This window comes from Pieris brassicae, chromosome 5 (assembly GCF_905147105.1).
Source record: "Pieris brassicae chromosome 5, ilPieBrab1.1, whole genome shotgun sequence".
Classification (NCBI taxonomy): Eukaryota; Metazoa; Arthropoda; class Insecta; order Lepidoptera; family Pieridae; genus Pieris; species Pieris brassicae.
In genome coordinates, this window is record NC_059669.1 from 21,740,847 (window position 1) to 21,765,988 (window position 25,142).

Below are 25,142 nucleotides of genomic sequence, written 5' to 3' on the forward strand. Positions count from 1 at the left end.
TAACATTACCTAGTACCTAATAATTATCTCTCTGAATATTAGAGATTACGATTAAATTAAAATATCATCTATGTACACCTATAAAAACATAATGTTTCAAATTTTACATTTACCGTTAGTTCAATCAATACTCTCCGTCACATAAACCACACTTATAATTAAGGCATACAATAAGACTTTATAGTTAAGAAAAATTAAAACACATTTTAAAGGTTAGGACCTTAGAACAAATAATAATAGCAAAGCTTTAGTATTAACTATCATTTAAATAGGGGTCATCCTCCTTGACTTTATATGAAATGCGTCACTCTAAGATTGCTATTAGTAACATTCCGGAAACATATATTGTATATCTCTTTAGATATATTTTTATCTAAAAGAAGGCAAATAGGCAGGAGGCTCACCTGATGTTAAGTAATATCCCCGCCCATAGACACTCACACTGTCAAAAGGCAAGCACGCTGCCGGCCATTTAAGAATTGGTACCCTCAATTGTTTGAAAGTTCTAAGTCTGGGTATGGGTTCAGCAGCTGCATTGGGCAGCTGGTTCCACATAGTGGTGATGCGCGGCAAAAAACTGCCTTAGAAAACGCTCATTTGTGGAACAACGGACGTCAAATTGGTATTTTGTATTCTGCCTTGAAATCTGATGATGAAAATCAGCTACAGGTCCGAAAAATTATAAAATACTTCAACAAACCTTGGTACAAAAATCTTATGTAACATTTTGTGACTATGAACGAGTGTAGTAAGTAATAATAAAAATTATATACTTTAGACAGTGTTAACTCCATTTTCAAACACGACTTCCAACAGCTGTTCAAGTTCATAAGGTTTTAGTCAACAATAAAGTGTATCACACTCATTGCCTACGTCTTTAAAATTACAGCCTACATTGTAACAATGGGGGCCCAGTAATGACTCCGCACCTACAAATTGTCATTATCAGAACACGCGTACTGCCTTGACATTCTTTTTCTTGCATAAATTTACTAAAACCAGTGATAGTAGTTGTTTGCCCTTGTATAAGACCTCCTTACTTAATTTTAGCAATATTTATTTACATTAAACAGTGAATATAGTATATGTAGCGGTGCTTCCAAATGTCATCTGGACTGCCTTGGATGCTATTAAGAAGCGGGCTAGGTGAATTATAGACGTCGATTCACCCGTTGAATCTCAACTCAAGAGTCTTGACCATCGCCTTAGCAATCAGCTGCCTGGCTTTCGGTCTTCTAAAGATTTCACTTCGTAGTATGCTCCCTAGAACAGCACACGCTCATCTAGAAGCACGCTGGAGTTTCACCGCTTCATTGTCGACATCTCTAGATGCCGCTGCACGATTTAGTTCCTCGTATCATAAAAACAGCAACGGAGTGGAACTCCTGGCATCCTTCCATCTTTCCTATACAGTATCATGTGGGTTTATTTAAGCGGCGATAAAAAAAGCATCTCCTGGACAGGCGTACCCTTAACAGGCCACATCTCACTTAACACCAGATGAGAATGTGAACATTTAGTAATTTATTTTTGTACCGTTTTAAACATCGTATAAACTTTTAATAATTTGTATTAGCTAATATTATCTTCTGTTAGTACAGATAGAGATGGACTGCCTGAAAATAAATGTGGAAAGACCACAAAAGCGATGGGCTGACGACATAGTTAAGAATTTAGGGGACAAATGGATGGAGGAAGCAAAAAAAGAACCAAATAGAACTTACTACAGAACACGACTAACGTAGACTAAGTGTGTCATTTTGAATAATATGAAATTAAAGTGGCTTTGATATTATTAGTTTTATAACATGACCATATTTCGTAAAATTTTCGTTTTCTAACGTTAAACATTTTTCTCATAATACTTGCGTTATTCATTAGCTAACTTGACAGTTGACACGTGATAGCATGATTCATGAGACTTCTGGGTAAATTGGTACAATGTATTTTTTATTATATATTTATTTTATTAGGTTCAAAGACTTATACAAAATACTATTTCTCAAAGTATTACACTACACTGAAAAAAATTAAGGTACGTTATTCGTACATCGTGTTATTAAATTATTAGAAAATATTATGCTCCTTGTATTAAGAATATGCAAAGCGCTAAATAACCTGCATCATGAGCACACCCCACACACACACCCTTACTTTCACACCATCACACAACACCATTCATAAATGATTATTAACGTGTTTAGTTTTATTATTTTTATGTTCTAAACACATAATTTATGTTAGACAAAATAAGCTATATAAAATAAAAAAAAACATTAGTTACTCCTGCAAATAATATGGTATGTGAATTATATAAAACTTAACAAAACATGTTCACATAAATAGAATTTTCATAACACAAAGTTAAATATAATTTCCTCGTATTATATAATAAAAAAATCTTTTTCCTGTATTACTCACAACTTATCAATTTCACTTTCACTATAGTCAATATTTGACTCACAATTTTACAATACAAAATGACACTCATGGGTCAAAGTGGAAAGCGTAAATAATGAACCACCCTTTGTTGAATTACTTTCATCGCGAGTCATCTTAAACCTTATAAAACGTGGACTAGGTGGCACCGTGTTTGGTACCTAAGAATGGTAACCATAGTAACAAGCATCGTTAGTCCTCTAACACATCCAATAACGCTACAATTTTTATGGCCTTTTATGACTTTGCCTTAAGATCCTGCGTGGATCAGATACGAGACTATCAGATAGATCTATGGTTAAACGTATCTACTAGTGATATTATATAGTCAAACAATTCAGATATAAACACACAAAACGTATTAAAATTATGCTTATTGCTTTATGATTTTACAACTATTTTGTGTCATACTTTGGTATGACTGGGGTTCCAAATACTAACACGGATACATTTGTATAACAACTCTCTGCCAGACTCAAATATATTAACGCATTCTTAAGGTCTTACACGACCCGCGATGGATCCGCTTCCACTATAGTCTTCAATACTTCATTATCAACGGTGTCAGGCCGTCCACGGGGCTTGTTCTGCTTGGTCGAAATTTCCAGAACGAAAACGTTGGAACCAAAAACGAACTGTGTTTTCTTTTGCAACATGACCGCCATAGACATCATTCACCCTTCGAGTCGTTACCGCAGCACTAGTGCCACGGCGGAACTCGTACTCGTAAATAATGCGATACTGCGAAAATGGGAAACTTAATCCCATTTTGTAAAATGAGTGACGCAAACAGAAAAAAAAAACTAATGAATGACGGTCATCGAAGCACAGATACATGAGTAAATAGCTGTACAAATTTGAATTTGAAATTCCTAACCAAAGAGGAGGTATTTAAGGTCAAAGTGGCCAGTACGACAAAACGCCAATTTCATATGTAAGGACCTAATATATAGAAAATCGTTGCTATTCTGGCCTTAGTATTTCCGATTGTAACTTCTCCGAAATACCAAGTTTGTTCTGTACAAAACTCTGCTGCGACCAATTCTTATTTATTCTCCTGAAACTTGGGTCCTTATTAAAAAGGACGAGCTTGATCTCCTTATTTAAAGAGGAAGATTTTTCGAAGCATTCTTTGGCCATGTTTGACGACGCCAACACCATCCAATTCATAAAAAGCGGGCTCCAGTGGTCTGGACACATTCGAATAACGGAATACAGAACCCCAAGATCCTTAATAAGCTCAGAATCTGGTGGCATTAGAAAAGCCGGTAGACCGAAGCTGCGATGGTTGGATGGAGTTGTCAAGGACATTGAAACAATTGATTTTCGAAGTTTGACGATAGAACCACAAGATAGAATAGAAATATATTTACAAGGGGCTTTATAGCCATTAATAATGATGAAGACGATGATGGTGATGATGATAATTATGACGATGATGATAGGTATATTTCAAGGGAATATAAGATCAATTTAAATGTCATAACAAAAAGAATAGGGTTATAAATTACAAAGAACGTCGTCTCATATTTGACATTAATTGGAGACTCCAGGGGAATGTTTTATGGCAATTATTGGTAATGGGTGTAAATGGAATCCCAACCCTAAGGTTGTGTGTTCAAATACCAATATTTGTTTTCTATAGGTATAGTTAATTTACACGTAAGCTGGGCATCGTGTGGAACCTAGTCTTTGGGAAACAAAACATCATTTTCATATGTATTTAAATACATTTGACGTACGAAAATCTTGCCTTAACACATTCCGTTAATTATAAGGTAAAGTTCTAAGTAAATTAAACGTGCTTGGAAAGCAAAACAATAGCGCGTGTTAACATAGGCTTAGATGTTCCGAGGTGAACGCTCACTTGCGGATTCATAGTGCTTTCAGACCCACAGCAAATACAGCAGTTTCCTGTTTTTTTTACCACCAAACCGATTTTTATTACTGTAGATCAACCATACAGTTACTTAAAAAGAAATCACATCCCAGATTGTCGAAAAATACCTATTTTGGGCTGTTATTTTGAGATTGTCCCTTCTCCATATACAATATTGGGCGGACTATCACAAGTTTTAGATTATCTCTCTCGTATGTGTTTATTGACCCGCAGTCCGCAGACCCCTAAAAAGTCGAATCATAGAGGCCAGTGCAAAGCGCACTGGATGAAAATGATGATGATGCGTTGAATATTCGACGATGCTACTCAAGGCATATTTATGGGGTATATGTTTTAGCTTGGCGTTGTTAATATACATACAGAAAATTTCCTTCACTCCACTCCAATCCTTTACTTAACTGAATAAGTCTGATAACAGCCTTTTAACTCGAAATTTCAAAATGTGTTTACACCGAGAATAAGAGGCTTTATGTTGCAATCAGATTAAAAATGAAAAAATCTACTGAATTTCCTAGGAAAACTACTGTATTCCACGGAGTCGTGTCACTGGAAGCCAGTGCCCTCAGTACACAGGAAATTTGTGTTAATTGACTATGCGACGCGACGGCCGCTAATAATTGTCGAGCGCGACAGGACCACACCACAAAGCAGAGGAAGTGTGTTGTGTCACTACTTCAGGGCTACCACTTGTATTTTCGTTTTTTTTTCTTCTTTTTTAATGGCATAATTTTAACTTTATGCCAATTTCAAGTAAAAGGTTGGGCAACGGTTTTTCGTTTTCAAATAAGCCGAGAAATTGTTTTCCAAATTTAAAATTCTACTTGTGAGCAATATTATACGCAAATTAACCATATAAACCTCCATTATCAAGCCCTAAAAAGTCGCATCAATATAGCTTTTTAAGTTTCTTGCTTTATCTTAATAACAGAGTATAAAATCCAGTGTTTGAGCTTAAAAATGTCTATTCTACTTTGCCATCTTTTGAAGCTTGGCGATGATACACCTTTTACAACCGCCAATGGACACTCTCAATGCCAGCAAGCTCAGGAGTGCATCTGGCTTTTTAATAATTTGTATGCTCTTTTAAAAGACCCGAAGCTGCTGAACAACGACTTAGTGCTTTTGCATTGAGCTTAAACATATTTTCTTTGCCATCACCTTTCGAAAAGTGACGATCATTAACTTTAATTTTAGATGCATCCGAACAATACCGTGCTTTGAGCTTAAAAATAAACTTGTACCAGCCCTGACGACACAAATTCCAACACTAATGATACGAAGCGCTTTTTGAATTAGCTTAAAATATCACAAGGATTATGAGCTTAGCCATAATATCAACTAAGATATAGCCACGCTTATCTCATACGTGTGTGGCAATCCTATAATCACCTTTCGTACACGTACATTTGGCTTGCATATTTTCATTTTATTCGTAACTATTTCATTTTACGGGAATACTGTTCAATTTATCAATTGAATCGTGAATATGAGAGCCGTATATAAAATTGTATTAACTCCACAATGTATTGGTTAAAAAATTCTTTAGCCTAGTTCTAGAGATCGCTGATAGCGGTTCCGCAAATGGACGCCAAGGATGGAACGATTCCAAGTCGAAGTATCAACTCCAAAGTATTCGCAACACGTCTGTTGTGGTTCTGGTGGTTGGAGCAGACCGTATCATCTATCCTCTACCTCCGCATTATGGGGTAACAGTTATTAGCATTGCCATTATAAGGTCTCTTAGATGTTAGTTATTTCGACTATGTATTTGCGTGTTGTTCCCACGAGATTGTAAGTGCGTGCTCCTATTTCACCATGCCTCCTGCTGATAGAGGATCTTTGACATTCTGAGACTAATCGTTATTTTTAATTTATTTTATTATCAATAATTACTTAAGATGTCATGTGGAACTCCTTACAAACATTGTGTAAAACAAAAAAACTTGACGATTTAAAAAAGTAGCGGAGAGTTTATTGCCAGTTCTTCTCTTCCGTTCTCTGTCCTTGATTTGAGAATTGGCAGTAAATGTAAAATTAACTAATATATTTGTTTGCCGTTCATAAATGTACATTGTGTTAGCTATATGATTTTTTTTTTTTAGTTATATATGTCGTTCTGTCAGTCCTAAGAAGCCCTGGGGAATTCTACCTGGTCTGAAACAGCGTTGGTTCTATGCCCAGCTAGACGCTAATGGACATTCAGTCTATGTGCGCATCTAACTTCTCTGGCGGTGAAGAAAACGGTCAGGAAGTCAGCATCTCAAATCCAAGTCTTGTGCCAGACAGACGGCTGATCTAATACAATCTGAGGCCTGGTTACAGGGTTGCACGACTGGATTATTATTACGTGACAGAACTTTAACACAACACACGCTTTCTAAGGGGATTCAAGTACAATAAATACAAAAAATACAGCACGTTGGAACACTTAAGCTCCCCTATAGCAATTGATTCTAATTTCGGAATAGTCATCAATCTTACTTAGTTCAACTGTTACTAGTCAACTTCTTTTGTTTCACAAATGCAGTGAATTATATTGAATTTCACGTAAATACCATCAAAAACATAACTTGAAAACCTGTCATAACGCAGTTCTTCTATACAACAGTTGTTTAAGGTAGAAGTTTATTCAGTCCCTGTTTAAATTAAATTACAAATATTTTGTGTTTTAAATATAATGATTGGTTAGAGATTTACCGTCACTGCAACACCGGGACATTGCCGGCCCTTTAAGGTCATACATAGTACGCCCTTCACCACTACCAGGTGATGACAAAAGTGCCTTAAGTGTGTACTCTGTCGTGGAATACCAGACGTCAAGGCGGATCGGGCGAAATTTTGATGGCATCCGATAATTGAAATTTTTGAGTTCTTCGAAACACTAATTAATGTTTGTCAATATTTCGTTAATAACAATTGATTTCGAATCTGAAGAATGTATATTTTAAGCTTTATATTAAAATGATAATCTTTTCTTTGCTGTTAAAGACGAGTTTGTTATCTACTACGAAAGAAGTCCTTCTTTCAAACAAAAATCGTAACAAACTCATACAAAAAAACAAAATAGTCTACACTAATTCAACTATTACTGTGATGGAAAGAGACAGAAAAACGATGCAATGGAACCAGTTTAGTCTTTCAGTCAAGTCCCCATATAAGTAATTATGCTAGTTCTGCACACCAACCAGATATTGCCAACATTAACATTATGCTTTACCTTGAGTCCAGCGTGGAGTTGAGCCGTTGGGAGCGTCTCAAAGGAGCGTTCCTAACAGCGCTCACCGGCTCCTCCCAGCTGCCGCCCGCTGATCGATGTTCATCTGAAAATACTTGACTATCAGCAGTATTCTATATCGTTTGAGTCATAGACCAGACTGGTTAAAAAGAGCTGGCATGAATAATAAATATAAAATTTCAACTGCCTTGTAAAGATCGTGTCCTTAAATAAAAATCACGTTTTCAAATAGATATGATGTTGATAGATACATCTTATAGTGTATATTATATACGAAACAATACATATACCTTTTGTATTTCAGTTTCGTTCTTTGGTTCTTTTTATTTCTTTTGAATAGATAGAAAATAGTTTACAGTAATTTTCAATAAATTATTATTATCGTCAGGGGTCGTTTATATTACATAATTATTTTGTTTACTCGACAAGCTACCTTCGACCCCATTTTCTTAACATTAACGACCGTAAATTCATCTTTATCAGACATAAGTGTTTTCTGATGTTTAAATAACAATAATTTCTAACAAATAAAATTCTAACGTATAGACATAACAAAATGTAAGCAGGTAAAATGCAGTAATCTGAAATTTATAAGGGTCAATGAATTAATAAATTATTAAATTCGTGTCCTAGTCCTTTTTAAATTGTTCAAAAAACTGTTTTACGAGAATATGCCTACAACGCACTCCGGGTCTACCCCGCGTTATAGGGAGGATTGCTGTATACCTAAATTCAAAATTCGTGCTATTATAAACAATTATGAAACATATATACTACCGACAGACGTCCTGGGTGATATTACAAGCGATTACAATATTACACTATGTATGAAAGTTGTAAATCTAATCCATCTAGGGCGTCATTAATACAAAAAAAAAACATTCAAATCGATCCAGCCGTTTAAGAGGAGTTCAAATAAATATACACAATATAGAATTATACATATGGATATAATTGAATATGAGACATATAAAATGTCAAAGACAATCACAAAAACACTTACCCTAACCGTTGGAAGCATTAAAGAAAAACATACATATATATTACTATTTCGTTATTAGACCATTTAAATTCATTTGAATATATTATATTAAAGATGGAAGCCAAAATTCTCGTTAAACGCAAATTAATCAATAAAGCTTTTTATCAATTTGACGAATATTTAAAAACCTAATCCTTGGGATTGATTGCTCCAGAATGTAGAACAGAAGAGAAGAACTGGCAATAAACACTCCGCCATTTTTTTTTATTTTACAGATAGATAGCAATTGTACATACTTAATTTGATTAATAAAATATTTAAAAAAAATTGTACTTTTTGTTTCTCTCAATTTGTATGACTCAAAACTTAGCGATTAAATAGAGTGGCTCAAAGTTTCTTGGGTCTTCTTGACCGCTCTACGCCCTTGACTTATAAACTGGTAGTAAATTTTAATTTACAATTAATTTAAATTATTTTCTTGCGTTCATTAGTGTACTTATTTTGGGTTTAAGTTTGAAGCAATTAAAATAACCTTGCTACGTGATAAAAACCAAATCAGTCTTACGACAGTGTTAAAGTCCGCTTGTCTCATGAAAAATTCAGTTTACATTGTGATTTGAAACGAACGTTCTCTGTTCATCGTTTTCTCATAACTTGTCTTGTGATAGCGTCACAAAACTAGGGATAGCCATTGCCTGTCTTAAATCTGGATTGAAAATAATTTTAGAATATAAATCGAGTATAGAAAGCGGCCGGTGAAGTTTAAAACATAATTATATAGTTTTAAATTATGTTAAGCTAAATAAATTATAACCTTCATCCAGTAATGTAGTTCTTATTGTTAATATAATAATTTAATGATGACATATGCTTTGTAACATTGACACCAGCCTGTGGGTGGCATATCACGATTTCGCTTCACGTTTTCTAAAAATTTTGTGATACAAAATTAGTCAATTATAATTTTCAACCACTCAATACCTAACATCCGCTAAAGTATGTATGACTTTGCATATAATTAACGACACAATCGAAGGCCCCGTCTAACCTATACTATGCTCGCGTGAATATAAAAAATATACACGCAGGAATTTATACAAAACTATGACGATTGCTAAAAGCATATATAACGTATATATAATAAATTCGCGTTTATATTAATGTCATTGTTCATCTATAGCAGTCGCATAAAGCATGGACATAATTGTAAATAGATATATAAGAGGTACATACAAAACAAATACATACATTTCCACTTCTTTATCAGTCTATGTCTAAATTTTATTCTATCCCATTTTCTGGTTTTCATTTCTACAATCTGTTGCGCAACTTTGCCCCTAAGTTCATAACCTACACTCCACAGAACAATACACACATGTTAACTCTAAACATCGGCATGTATCACTAAACGAATATCTTAACACACACATGTAGGTGACACACAATCACATGTATGAGCATCAAATGCGATAACATTCGGAAACTTGTAGTTAAATTTATTTTACGGTAATATAATTAATAGTTTCAATAGTTGTATATATTTCTACTTATATAATTTTTTAATGGCGTATATATATGAAAAAATAACCATAATATACAATTATATATAGAAGGAAAAAATTGTATTTTTGTATGTTTTAATAAAATAAATCATCAGAAATAATTTGTAATTTTACATAAATTATATACAACAAAACATATAGCCAAATATGAAACACATAATATATACAAAAAGGTTCAATCATTTACGAAAGGAAATAATCAATAAAAATGATTAAATACGTAATAATAATAAATTATACGTATTCAGCTGTGTCGTGTGATGATGTGAGAGTGAGGGTGTAATGAAGGTCTGTATGTGGGGTGTGTTCAAGAATGTATATAAGCTAAAGTCCAATAATATAAAAAATACAGCCGTGGTAAGCTCCAACTTATTACATTTACATTTGGATGACTCTCTCAACCTGACAAATATATTAAATATATATACTAAATTATTTAACTATAAGTCACATTAAATACAAATTTAAAAACCCTTTTTTTGCAAGCAAAATTATCATAATAGTTTAACAAATATTAAATTTATGCAAATAATATTTAGTAATGGCCAATTAGTAATATTGACAATGAATTTTGGTAGCGCCACTATCTATATCACAATTTTATTTACAGTAACTGACAAGCATATATTTATTTATAGATAATATATATGTGTACACACATACTACTCGTTTTTATCAGGTTCTTTCTGAATCAATACTCGAATTACGAAAGCAATTAGAATGAATTACAAGGCAATTGGAATGTTTTTTAAATCACCGCCACATCACATATAAATACTTACCGTTATAGAACTCTCAACTACCTCAAGGAAACAGACAAAAGACTTCAAGGATGCAATAACATTGATTTAGTTTTTATTACTAATACTTTAAGATGACCGTCAAGTGCCTTAGCAGTAGTTAAAAACAGTTAAAAAATGGGCCATAATAAACACAAATGAAATATTAACGGTAAGATTCAGAATAACGCTATGTCTGGCTTCAGTACATCAATAATTGCATTTTGGCATACGGAAGTCCTAGTTCGCGTCAAGTTTCTGAGTCGCATCCTAACGTTGAGCTGTATGTATTAAGATGTTCTATAAATTATTACTATTAGGAAAAAATATTATGTAAATATTATGAAACAACTAAATTTATAATTATTCATTTATAAATACAGTCGTAACTCGACAGCGTGAAACTCATCCAGAAGATAAATTTCAAATTACCAAGAGTTAAAAATAACAAGCGTTTCAATAGCCACGAGTTATAGTAAAAATTCGTGATTTATTATTTCCATATTATTGTGTAATCACAATTAAATACAATAATAAAATAATTTACGAATTATAATTTAAAAAAAAAAACTAACTGTTGTGGTCTCTGACAGAATGACCAGCGCTCTGGAACACGTCTGCTCCACAGCATAACGCTAAGCCAGGGCCAGTTACAACCACAAAACATACACACTTAAAATGTAACTTTTTCTAGGCTTTTTTGACTATTACTATTATTTTCTGTTTCGTTAGTAATAAATGTTATGTTAAAAAAAATGTCGGTAATCATCAGTCCATCATTGTCCAAAGAATAAAAAAAACAAGTGTCAGATAAATGATAAACACAAATTACAGCAAAGAGAAGCCCAGGCTTATCGCATGTTGGCAAGTAAGATACTTTTCCTTCGACATGAAAATCACAGAGAGGATTAACATTAATTTTATTTTATCAAGTATTTTTCAAAGGACCAGAATCGTTAAAACTATCGAGAGTCGACTGTACCAAATACCACTAGATGATGGTTGGAATATGAAAGTGAATCATACAAAGATAGCCTAACATCAATATCATTTCGAAACATTGAAGGCAATATGGAACATCGAGGCCACACGTTAATACAAGCACTGATAGCCTGATTAGATGAACACACCCGCTGTGGGTCAGGTGAAAAGTGAAACTTGGTACGAATAAGCTGATTCTTAATGTATTTATCTGTACAGTACGAAATATTACAACAGCCAATAGCTCGCTTACATGTAGTTTTGTTTTAAAAGTGTTCGTGGAATCTTCGAGAAGTACAATGTTATGACAACAATGATTCTCAGTGAATCTTATCGATAACAATCACTGAGTCGTGGCTGGAGCGTTCATATTCAAACTCTGAGGCTCTCAGTGCGTGCTCTGATGGATTGTTCTATGTGCATTTCACAATACTTGCAGCTAAAGTTTCATTACAGGCAGAATACGAATTACCATCCGTATCACCTCAACGTCCGTTGTTCCACAACTGAGCGTTTCTTAATGCAGCTTTTGCCGCGCACCACCACTATGTGGAATCAGCTGCCCACTGAAGTATTTCCGAAGCAATTCGACTAAGGGTATTTGAATGAAAGAGCGTACCAATTCTTGAAAGGTTTCGAGCACTTTCGAGCCTTCTGGCAATGTGAGTGACCATGCGCAGCAGTATCACTTAACAACAGATGAGCTTCCTGCCCGTTTGCCTCCTATTACATGAAAGAACCCAATGTTGACGGCGTAAGTACAGTGGGCTAATCACCTACTTGCTTATTGAGAAAAATTAAAAGATAATAGTACATGCATGATGTAAATGATAGTGTCCCAGTTTCCAGTGGGTCCCAGTGAAGTAGGTTAGGTTAGGATTTAAAAAAATCTAAGTGGCGTTTGTGATCAGGAAAGGTTAGGTTTGACCAATTTTTTTTACATTATTTCATTAATTTCACAAGTCATCATGTTTTAATTCAATTCTATGGATAAAAAGCATGCGCCAGCCTGAGTGACTCGTGTGAGCATACCACATTATTGCATAGTACACCACTGCCGAGAGGAAAAAAAATTTGGTGATGTTTAAGGTGGATCCGTAATTCGACAAATTTACTATAATTGTTATATATCTCATTCAATTTACTCACTTTCCACAACTCAACTCAACTTCTGAACAAATTTACTTAAATTATTTAATTTTTACTTAAACTGTATTTCCCACATATTTTATACAGAAAGTAAAATGCAGTTGGAGCAACGAATCAACCCAAGCAATCTTTCTGTGTTAGCGGTTCGAGATGAGAGGCACCGCAAACACGCCCCGTCACTCATACACTCATTGTTCGAGATCTTTATGATTCATAATGTTGCAGTTTCTGATAAGAATACAGCAAATAGGGCGGGCAACCATGAACCGACATGATTTATGTCGTTGACATGATTCCGTTAGCGATAAATGTAATAGGTTAAATGTTTCAAAGAAACCAAATGTCCCGTAAGACAGTACGGAGCAACCAATCTTTGAACCTTAATCTATAGGACGACGTAACGTAACGTAACATTCAAGTATTACGTAAGCAGATTTACTGCAAATTATCATCCCCCCCCCCCAATTCCTCTTATCAGCAAAAGTAATAAAAGCTGTAAATAATAGGACCTAGTAAAATCCTCGAAAATTCATTTCGTTATCAAGCATAGACAATGTGTGGGTAATATATGTAAAAAAAAGTAAATAATTACTGTTGACGTAATCACCAAATAAGAAATCAAAAAACCCTCTCCCTTCCCCCCTATAATACTTACGTATACTTGTACGGCAGGGAAAAACTATCAGGGAAAAGTTAGACGAATGTTGCTGAGGACAAAGGGAAATGGAAACCTATACTTAGTAATGTCAACTAAACAATTGTTGTATGTTAAAAAAGCTTTAATAATAATACAATTCTACTGTCGGAAAATAATGTCAAGGGATAGGAAATTTTGATCAGGAAACAGATGTATCAATTGTTTCAAAAAGACAGATCAAACAAAGACTATTTGATATATGCTACAACAGTGTCACAATAGACAAATTATATAGAACCATGACACAAGGCGGGATAGTCAAGTAAAATCAAATAGTTAAGAAATATTAAATATATCAAGACTTCTTTAATAGAAAATTAAAATCACTTTAATAGAAAATTAACATATTATGTATCCTACAAAAAAATAACAATTATATAATGTACATCAAATAAAGTCAATTAGATAATAAAATAAATATAGAAAATCACATAGACAACTATAGAAAAATGAAAATACATAATTTTCATACATATGTATGAAAACCTAAGGCTATGAACGAAACAGGAACGTGTATCAAATAGCTATTGAACAAATTTATGAAAAAGCTTTCCAGCTGTCGACTAAACGCCAAATAAAACTAATATTTATTAATTTAAAAATATTATGCATCATTAAAAGATACAGGCAATATGACGTCACACAAACACATCAATGATATTAGAGCATAATCGTTAGAATTTAAAAATCTGAAAACTATATAACCTCATTAAGAACATGATAAACCGTAACTATTACGGTAAGTAGAAAGATTGTTGTTAAATATATCAACATTTTCAATAATGTTAGTAATCAAGTTGTAAGAGCGAGATAACCATAGGAACATTAAAAGAGCAAACAAGAGAGTCATGAGCAGGCATGTTAGTCACCAATATTTTACTTCAGCCAGAAAATTATAAACAAAAGTTCAAAAATTCAAAATCTGTATTCTGGACCGTCATTTACGTCTTCTTTATTCTTTTACTTTAAGGACAAAAAACAACTCAATTTAGAAAGCATTCACTCAGAACAGACGTTAGCAGTAAGCGAATAGAGAAGGAAAACCATGGAAAGTGATATTTGGAAAAAGCTGGATGAGGCCTTTACCCGTGACGGAGTTCCGATTAATGGTGCTGAAGGAAGCTAGTATATTAGGATAACAGGAAAAAAATTATAAACCAATCTAAGTTGTATATTCTACTTTTGTAATGATTGGATTAAAAATATTTTATCAATCAAAGCATGTACCATTGCTATATAAACACTTTACCCGTGAAATGAAATGAATCATGGTTTTCGAAAAACAAATGCACGAGTAAAATCTGTGAGAATTTGAATTTGGAATTCCTAACTAAAGAGGAGATATTTGAGGTGAATGTGGCCAGTACGACAAAACGCCTTGTAATCTAATATTGTTCGGTGCTAAGTAATTTTAGTTATCCTTCCTTAGGTATAAAACTAAATGTACAAAATTACCCAAACAACATTACCATTATTGCTCATTTACTGCGTTCGACGTGTATATGACGTCTGTATAAAAACACATCACAAAGTCCAACCACAACGAATAGACGACATTTAGCGGAAGGTCTTGAACGCAAATGTCTTGTAATTACTTGGAAATGTTCATTCATTTTCATTATCTTTACACTCCTAATTCTTGAAAATAGTAGCGTAAGTAATGTTTAAAAAATTCGCGTGTTTGGCTACCACCAAAGTCGTAACCATGACAACTTTTTTCAAGGTGATGTAAAAAACGCAAAGCAAGTTGGGCTCTGGCTCTGTACATCGAGAGCAAACAACGCATATGGCGAGAGAACGTTGAGGTATCGCGGCTAATAAATGTATATTCAGTCAGTTATCAGATAGCCTTACGTTAACTAACATAAAAATCAAACTGAAAAACTACTTTTATTGCATATAAAAGTAAAAAAGATTTTGTTTGTCGCGTTCCTAAACAATACTGTTATGATTGCATTTAAGCAGCGGTTTTCTAATGAAACATATTGTGATTTTATTATATTATTCTGTAAAATAAAGTATCTATTGTAGTAATTTTAATAAATATATTCAATCCGCGACTAGGTCGTACAAAAACGCAAGCTTTATAAACAAAGGAACTGACGTCACTAGGTTTTATCGAGACTTTAACAAAACATTTTTGATATTCAAATACTTTTTTTATTCTAAACCTATCAACGTTCGTGAATGGCCACTGTTTAGCTAATAGCCAGTTGCCAACAGACGTATTTCTGAAAAATTCGACTTAGAGTCCTTCAAGAAAAGAGCATAACAATTCTTAAGACTGGCAACGTACTCGCGAGCCCTCTGGTACTGAGTGTCCATTTGTGGCGGTATCACTTATGATCAGATGTTGATGATAAAAAATAAAAAAATAACTAACCAAACAAACGCCGCCAACCGCTGAAAAGCACAGCTACAACAAGCTTTTAATTAAATAGCTATACATATTAATAAACTCAAATATATTTATAAAAACAAAACATAAATAATTCGGTGGCGCTACAACCGTTTTAGGTCTGGGCCTCAGATTTCTGTATCTGATTCATAATCATTCGTTAACCTAATAGGCAAGCAGGCCGTCTTCTTCTAAGGCAAAGCCGGTTTTCTTAGGATGTTTTCCTTCACACATTCTATGCGCACAAAGAAATAAATTCCGTTGGTGCACAGCCGCGCATCGAACCTACGACCTCAGGTATGAGACTCGCACGCTGTGGCCAACTTTGCTAGAATATATATACTGTTCAAATACTTTTATATGTTTTCGCTTACTAATGCCCCGCGCTGTAATTATTTCATAAACTTATGTTCTAGAACCACCAGTGTTCCGCGATAAATGGACTATCGACATTAAATCGAAAATTACTGGGAGATTCGCCCAGTCATCCTTCAGCTACATTAGTATAGATTATATTCCTCAAGCGAACGTTAAACGGGTCACGGTGAACGCGAAGGTAAAGACATAAACAGGATTACAATCCATACTTGGATATTTATCTTATCTTGCACCGCCTTTCATTAGTAGGGCAAGTTATTTAGGGCTCGTATTTATCAATTTGCCAAGTTAATAATTCAAATTCTGCATTCTCACAAGTTGATGTTTATTTATTTGCCGCACTATATAAGTAGCAAGCTAAATAAGCCGTTCAATTAACAGCCTAGCCTTTTCACTAAATAGCGCCGTTTAACTAGCGGCCTGAAACAAATATAGACGTGGCGTTTGTAACAATATTTAACTGTCTGGCTAATACGTAGGCCATTCGACTGCATATGGCAGATACATGACCATGTGGCAGATATAAAAACGATGAAACATCTGACATAAAAAATATTTCTTTATAAATTAAATTGCTTAAGTCAGTCACAGCTATTATTGTCACAACAATTCCATTGTAGTTGTCTTTCGTAGATTGTCTTTTAATGAAACTTTGGAAAACACCAGCAAAGTTATTGTGCCGACGCCACATTGACAGTTTGAAGTGTTTCGTTTTAAGTGGCAGAATGTGGAACTAAATTTAAATTAACAGACTAGACAAGTAATGAAACGTCACTGGCTGAATATCATTCAGGCCGCTGGTTAAACTAGGCTGTTAAGTTAAGAGGCTAGGTTCATAATGGCCTTTTAGTGAGCTGGCTGCGACATATAGACCGCGCGGTAAAAGTAGAGTGGACAGGTCATAAAGACGGTGGGCTGATGGCTTAATAGAAATAGAAGGAAACACTGGCAGACTATTGGCAAAAATAGAGCCTGAGTCTATCTGTAAAGGGTTGCAGGAGGCCTTCGTCCATATCATAACAACATTTGAAATAGAATTATGACTCTCATCTCTGGGTCGTAGATGGAATCCCGGGCTGTGCACCAATGAACTCTCTTTTTATGTGCGCATTTAACATTCTCTCGAATGGTGAAGGAAAACATAGTGAGTAAACCGGGATCCAAAAACTCGACGGTGTGTCTCAGGCACAGGAGGTTAATCACGAGGGTCATTGATTTAACACCAATAAAAGTTCTATATCTCTTACAAGCCCTTAAGCATTCTAACTAGGTCTAAAAGCGAACAGGGATTAAGCGCAATTGCCTCCTTTGATCTCCAACATATCTTTGTCCTGTGTGTATTGTCCGGCAATAACAAGAACATCACTGTACCCACGAGAGGATTGATAAGTCAGATCGTCAACCACAATACACAATGTATAATTGCGTAATGAAGTATATATATAATGTACATTTTAAGACAATGGATGTGACTATTATCTTGAATTGAATCAACTCCAGCTGCTGTCGACTAGGCAAAGGGCAATCGTTGATGGAAATTGTTCAATTAGCTTTATATAGTCCGTCACTTATAATAAAGTTATAATTGGTTGCTCAATGCGTTCACAAAACAATCGGTATTATCCACATTTTCACTATCATAAATTGTAAATCATATTGACAGCTTTCACACTTATTACAAAGAAAGGCCATTAACTAATTGAGGTTGATATTAAGTTGTATAGCTTTAGAACAGGTTTACCATTATTTCAACACTTATAGGTTATAATCGTTAAAAAAACTTTACTAAAATAACAAAATTCGTGAGTAATATTCACACTGAAACTTTTTCTGCGTAGTAAGTTCCTATTGAATCCAGCTTATTCCTAACACTTTTGAGAGAAACAATACACACTACTTGACACATTAACTATATCCGTGGCTCAATTGGTCACGTACATTTAATTAGTTTAAGGTCCTGGGTTCGTTACCAAAAAGACAAGTATATGTAAAGGCCATAAACAGAGTCAGTTGGTAAAAGCTCGAGGAGGCCTATACGGGGCAAGGGGTATCGACGGCACTGAAGGTAGCTTGGATTAGGATAACAAAATAAAATTAATGTATAAAATGTAAACAATCTTATTTCTTTGTCATGATGGCAATTATATGGGCTTTTTATTATGAGCAGTGTTGGCCTAATGCCTCCAACGGGCGACCCACATCCCTGAGGTCGCAGGTTCGATCTGGCTGTGCACCAATGGAATTTATTTATATATGCGCATAGAATGTGTGAAGGAAAACATCGTGAGGAAACCGGCTTGCCTTAGACCCAAAAATTTGACGGCGTGCTTCAGGCACATGAGGCCGATCACCTACTTGCCTATGAGGTTTATAAATGATCATGAATCAGATATGGAACTGAGGCACAGATCTAAAAAAGCTTGTAGCGCCATCGATTTACGTTTATTATTACTAGGGTCCTGGGTTTGTAACCCGGTGACTTCACTAACGGCCCACAGATAAATCATTACCATTTGGTGATAATGGAGCAATATCTAAGTGCATCTCTTAATTATCACACTACCCTTTGAAATTAATTATTGTAATGTGAAAATTTGTTACGTATAAAAGATAGTGATTTATTCTTATTATACGAATATAAAACACGACTATTAACAATGTAAAAATAGATTTAGTTTATCAAGACATTACAACAATAATTGAGTATAATTTGTGCTGTATAGTGAAGTGTTACACTTAACGACAAAGTAACCAAAGATATAATAGACAGTTAATATAATTTGTTTTTTACTTTCTTAAAAAAAACTGTTTGTCTATATCCGTGATGTCCAACGAGGGACCATACCTCACAGGGGCAATTTAATTGTTAAGGGGCTATTTGAAAATTTATGAAAATTATGCGGAATTAGAATTTCAGTTTTTAATTGTTTTGAACTTTTACCTTTTATTGTGTTTCGTTATTAAAAATTACCAAATAATTTCTTCCTTTAACATATTATTTATTTATTATTTGTCGTAAGACCCTATCCCAGCACGAATTACTGTGTCAGTGTCTCGGGGTGGACTGCGGTACGCAATGGAGAGCTGGAGCGCTGAGGAGCGCCGGCTCGTAATAACATTGGTTATTAGAACATTAAATTAATGTAATTTTATCATTTTTTTTTCTGAAATGCATTACTTGGCTTGCGATAAAATATATTGTGTAAATTTCAAAATCATATTCTATATACATTTTCGACATAAAATGAATTCAAAGTGTCAAAAATTGGCCGTGTTTCGATTTTTTTAGCGAGCGAAGGTATTTAAATCGATCTTTCAAAATGGATACATAAACTACTCAACTTCACCATATATTTCCATTCGCACATACTTCAAGAAACGATGACAAATAACAATAAAAAATATGTATGTTACATAGGGCAAAGGTTTTAGAAAGACTAAGGTGGGACATGGAACAAAAAAGTTCACTGGTCACGGAAAATCTCTTTTCCTTAACAACATATGCACTTGGAATTACAATAAATATGTATTACATAAATTTCCATTCATACTGACTGACCTATACGTTTGAGCGGTTCCTCCGTGAGCGGGCATAGCTGAACTCTGTTTACAACGATCACCAACGTAAACTGCATAATACACTTTCACACACTATCACTGGAATGCATTACGTGTAATCCGCTGTAAAGACCGTTTTCAACTAAGCTTATTAACATAATTCCGTCAATTAATGTGCCTGCTGCTGGCGGAAGAGACAATTAAAAGTCTACCACACAACAGTTATCCGTGAACAATCCTTAGGGAACGTATAATAATTATAAACTTCAAACTGTTACAGCAATAAAGCGCTTTACTAATAAGCTTTGGAAAGCTTCTTAGAATTACGATGATCTATTTTAGTCCATGTTTTCGAATAAGGTTGTCTTAGACTTGGCCATACACTGCCTCCTTTCAGAAGAACGCGTTTTGGCAGGAGATATTCAGAATTTAATGTCTCGCGATGAAATTGCGCTCGTACCGTAGTGCGAAATAAGCGTTAATGGTAAACACGACTCCCGCTGATGCGCGGCCGCAACGGGAGAGCATACGAGGACAAATATAAACAACTATTCCTGGAAATGGCTATCGTACTACGATCATGAAATTCATTTAGTCTTTGCTCAAACGTTTGACAGAGTATTAACACAACGCACATTTTTTTTTGTATGAGGTGAAAATGCGCTTGCGCAGGCCCGCGCCAAGGATATCGAGCTTGACGCGGGGACTGTGGGGCTGGGTCTACACTCAAATCCCTCTGCTATTCAGTGGGGTAGCGAGACCCGACCCACTAAAAACACCTCAGCCCTTCACACGCCCTTAAGATGGGCCCTCGGGGTTCGCCAGGCATTCTACCCAAGGAACACAACGCACATAACTAACATTGTTCAAACAAATGAATGCCACGACAAATACTCAGGGAGTTTTACCAAAGGCTTAATTTCTACCGGCTTGACTGTCCTTTTCGCCATAATACTTCTATTTCTCCTTCGCTCACTTGCATTTTAATCTATATCAGTATGGGTTATAACAAAAATTTGTATCTGTATTAAAAAATCATTATCCATATGCTTTTAGACACTACTGTACGTCTAATGTCTCTTAATTTACATTGAACGCCAGTTCTTAAATCAAGAGCGTAGAAGAAGAAGTAGCACGGAAATATTGAGTTCACAATTTAAACAAACAAATTAATAAGAGGAAGGGGGAAGGGGGGATTAGATTTTTTAAGGGAATGTGGCTTTATAGCGTGAAAGAGTATTTAGACCGTAAGTTTTGACAACTGAATACAACAAAAATAAATAACTTAACTTTTCATATGACATCGTGATAATTGTTATGACATTTGAATGCGCGAATATTTGTGCGGTTTTTTTATATATAATATAACAATTTTAATATACAACTTTCTTTGTAAATAAGCAATTTATTATTTAACAAATTCGAAAACCTTATCATACCTGATGTGCAATGTTTATGCAATGATATATTTTCGTACCTACCCGAGATATGAAGCATTCCACGTATTGCATCAACCAGCACCAATTCCAACTTATTATATAAATATATACACAGATTCTCCAGATTAGCAATTGGATCTTAATGAAACGGTATAATATTTTCAATTTCCTACTAAAATTTACAAATTTAATGGCTATTAGCCTTAGATAACGCAGAAAGTGCAACTAACTTAATAATTAACAGTTAAAGAGAAATTTTTAAATCATTGTATAATTAATCCACTTCGCAGTGCATATTTCTGTATTAATTTCGTAGTTTTATGCACGCTTTTGTATAATTCTATGTCTGTGTATACTGTATAGTCTGAACAGATTAAAAAAAAATCAATTTCAATAAAAAAAAGCATTAGCTACATAAGCTTCATATTATAAAGCTTTTTAATTACATTATATAGCTAACGTTGTCATGTTACAATAGAGAAACAAATCGTAAAATATAGGAAATCATACAAATCACAATCACAATGTGTAAACCAACCGTAATATGACATAAATTCTGCCCTTGTGTTAATTAAATGGCGGAAATCAGTCACTTGTCAGAATTCTAGCAAAGTTTATTTCAAGTTAAAACTTTTTTAAACAACTCAGTTGATAAAGAAGAGGTTTACAATTAGACGAATTATTTACGTTAAAAAGGCTTACAAAGACTGAATATATGTAACTTACTATAACTTAACTATAACTGAAAAAATGTCACTTACATTTTATAAGTACGACCGAGTCGTGTGGCTCGCACTGCACCTGGGTGGCGTTCATGGCCAGCAGCCCGCCGCTGCCGGCCCCGCCACCCACGCCTCCTGCTTCCCTGTAAAAGAACGGTACATTGTCAAAAACTAAACATATACTTTATTTTTAAGTCGCCATAAGTGTAATAATTAAAAAAAAATACAAATAATAATAACTATAGTACTTAAGAAATGTATAATTAATATTGTTGGATATATTCCACATAGATCTAATCTCTGTCACTGACACTGCCAGTTAGTATTTGCCTGCTACAAAACAGATGTTATTCACAATAATTCCAAATGTCACACTATGATTATCATTATTAATAAAATTAATTAAAAAGGAAAATGTATGAATATGGCTCATTAAACAAAACCATACAGGTTACAGGAGTTCAGTTCTTAAGTCGTAGTAAATGTTAAAAAACAGCAATTGAAACAGTAACATTACATTATATAAATTGCAACACAATCCTCCAAATTTATTATTGCAGTCTTTTAACTAATATACAAATTTTTCTCTTTATAAAATTTACTTATAGTGTGTAACAAAAATAACAGATGAGTATATAAGTATATAAATTAAACAGTGCAATAAGGCTGATTTATTTTAACGAGAAAGAGATCTACAAATGTCTATGCAAATTAGATTCTTATTTACTCTCTCTTATAACAAGATAACACCCAAATTAACTTTAACCTTGAATAGTATGAAAGCTTGTTTTCTGAAGTGTTAACCTAATGATATTTTATGATAATAGTATATAATGATATTTCATTATTAAAATTATAAGAAATAATATCATGATTCCCTTTTAAAAATATGTCAACACCATAATTACATGAATTTTAGTTCATCAATGACATAAAAATATAATTAATATTTAATTTGTAGAATTTTACCTACACAATGGCTATATAAAAACAGTTTTTGCAAAATTGAGAAGAAATAGTTATAAAGTTTGTTAAATCTTGAAAATTGAACTAAAAAATATTGCTTCTAATTATGTTTATCTATATATAAAATTATCTATAGATTTTGGTGATTTTATTAATAATTACAAAATTATAGAAATGTTGAGCTACTTAATATTGAATTTTTTTTGTGTAGGTGTAAGTCATTCACTTTGTTTAAATATTTAAATGCCAAAATTACTTAAAATTTTAAAAATTCAAAAACTTCTAACTCTTACTACCTTGACCTATTATGATAATAGTTCATGTACTCTGTTTCAAATAATATCATTGAAGTATAAAGTGTATCAACTATAACAATATACTGAACATATAATAGTGATTGTCATGTTTAATTCATAGAAGACTATTATATACATTTGTGATCATAATAGGTGAACCCTGATTGTATTTGACTTATAAATATAAACAATATACATATGTTTATAAGATGATTAATCAAATATGTCATAAATTATTATTTTAAGATGTTTTTCTCAACATAACATTGGATGCACATAACCTTCTAATTACAAAAACAAAAGTTAGAAAACCTAAGTTGTAATTTACAAAAGCTATTTTGTTATTTATGGCAGCATTTTTTTAATACATATCATACCTTAGTAGGTATATATATGTAAATACAAATTTAAAATGAGATTTATGATATATTAGATAATTGAGTATCACAAGTTTAGATTATATCTGATTTTAATTATCACAGAAATTATTTACAGAATTATATTGAATTAAAAATTATGGTATTAAAATTTTAGTCACTATTAACTTTTTGCTTTGCATTTAATTATAAGATCATTAATTAGAGATATCTAAGTAACATCATTCTATGTTACATTGACCTCCAAACTAAGCACAAAATGATGATTGTTCAGGTTTTATAATGTGGAGGACATTAATTTCTGTTTCATTTAAATGAGTTTAACAATATGTACAAAAGAAACTCCTGTATGCATATCCTTTATCACAAATGGAGTGGGGAATTGTTACAAAGGTTGATCATAATAGATTGCTATCAAATCTTGTCCCAGATATCCTGCCTATAATTTTCTATCCAAGATCGTTTCAAACTGCATTCAACATCAACATCGGTTTCACATGCAAACCACAGGTTACGTTCAACAATATTGGGTCAAAGTACGATGAACTTAAGCGCGCTTTACTCACCGTAAAATACTTATTGCCGGCACTTGCTTCCCTGAGGAATGCGTGCAGGCTTGGCTCGCATTCGCTAGGAAAGCATTACCCACAGAAATATGCACGTTATGAAAGTTTCCACAACGGAAACCGGCCACGACAACAATCACTGATCACTAGTGTCCACGGTACCTGACAGGAACTCAAAATAGCACCACTCTTGGTTTTATTCACTGAGACAAAATACACTGGGAATCCGAGTAATGCACACTGGTACGGTTGGAAACGTCCACAACGGTAATATGTTTTGATTCAAAATGTTTAAACAATGTCATCGGGAAATTTTCACACGCGTATGTAAAAACGCTTTTATTTGTTTGTTTTACACAAAAGACTATGAAAGAAACGTCAATTCTACTACGACATCCGAAAAACACAAGCAAGAACGCGCAGCTGGCAAGCTATCGCCTCTCGCTTCAATACGGGTGTGATGCGGGAAGCAGGCGGGTAGAGGGGCCGCGCTTGCAGCGCCCCCCGGTCGCTGTCTCGATTCTCGACGTGCAGTAATTTGTTTTACGTTTCTTGCTTTGATTCAAAATGCAATGTGCATTATTTTTCGATTAAGTACATTTAATTTATACAAAACTAAGAAATGTTTACTTCTTTGTTCGGTAGATGTTGTAGGTATGTAACAAAAAATGTAGACGGTTTAAAAGCCCGGATGTATAGATGTGTATATTTACCGCTA

General features: G+C 33.9%; 1 protein-coding gene across 3 annotated transcripts in view; it reads right to left on the reverse strand.

Annotated features, from left to right (window-relative positions):
- Positions 1-24,889, reverse strand: part of LOC123709382 (rho guanine nucleotide exchange factor 10-like protein) — a 57,708-nt gene extending 32,819 nt beyond the window's left edge. The window contains exons 1-3 of one of the 3 annotated variants that reach the window (XM_045660681.1): positions 24,425-24,889; positions 22,259-22,362; positions 7,557-7,659 (exon numbers count right to left, since the gene is read on the reverse strand). In XM_045660681.1, coding sequence (XP_045516637.1) covers positions 7,557-7,659; positions 22,259-22,313 — 158 coding nt within the window. In that variant the 5' untranslated portion in view covers positions 22,314-22,362; positions 24,425-24,889. Of the gene's footprint in view, positions 1-7,556; positions 7,660-9,804; positions 9,924-20,059; positions 20,136-22,258; positions 22,363-24,424 lie in introns of those variants that run through there. The other 2 variants (XM_045660679.1, XM_045660680.1) reach the window with 2 other exon arrangements.
- Between the last annotated feature and the right edge of the window lie 253 nt (positions 24,890-25,142).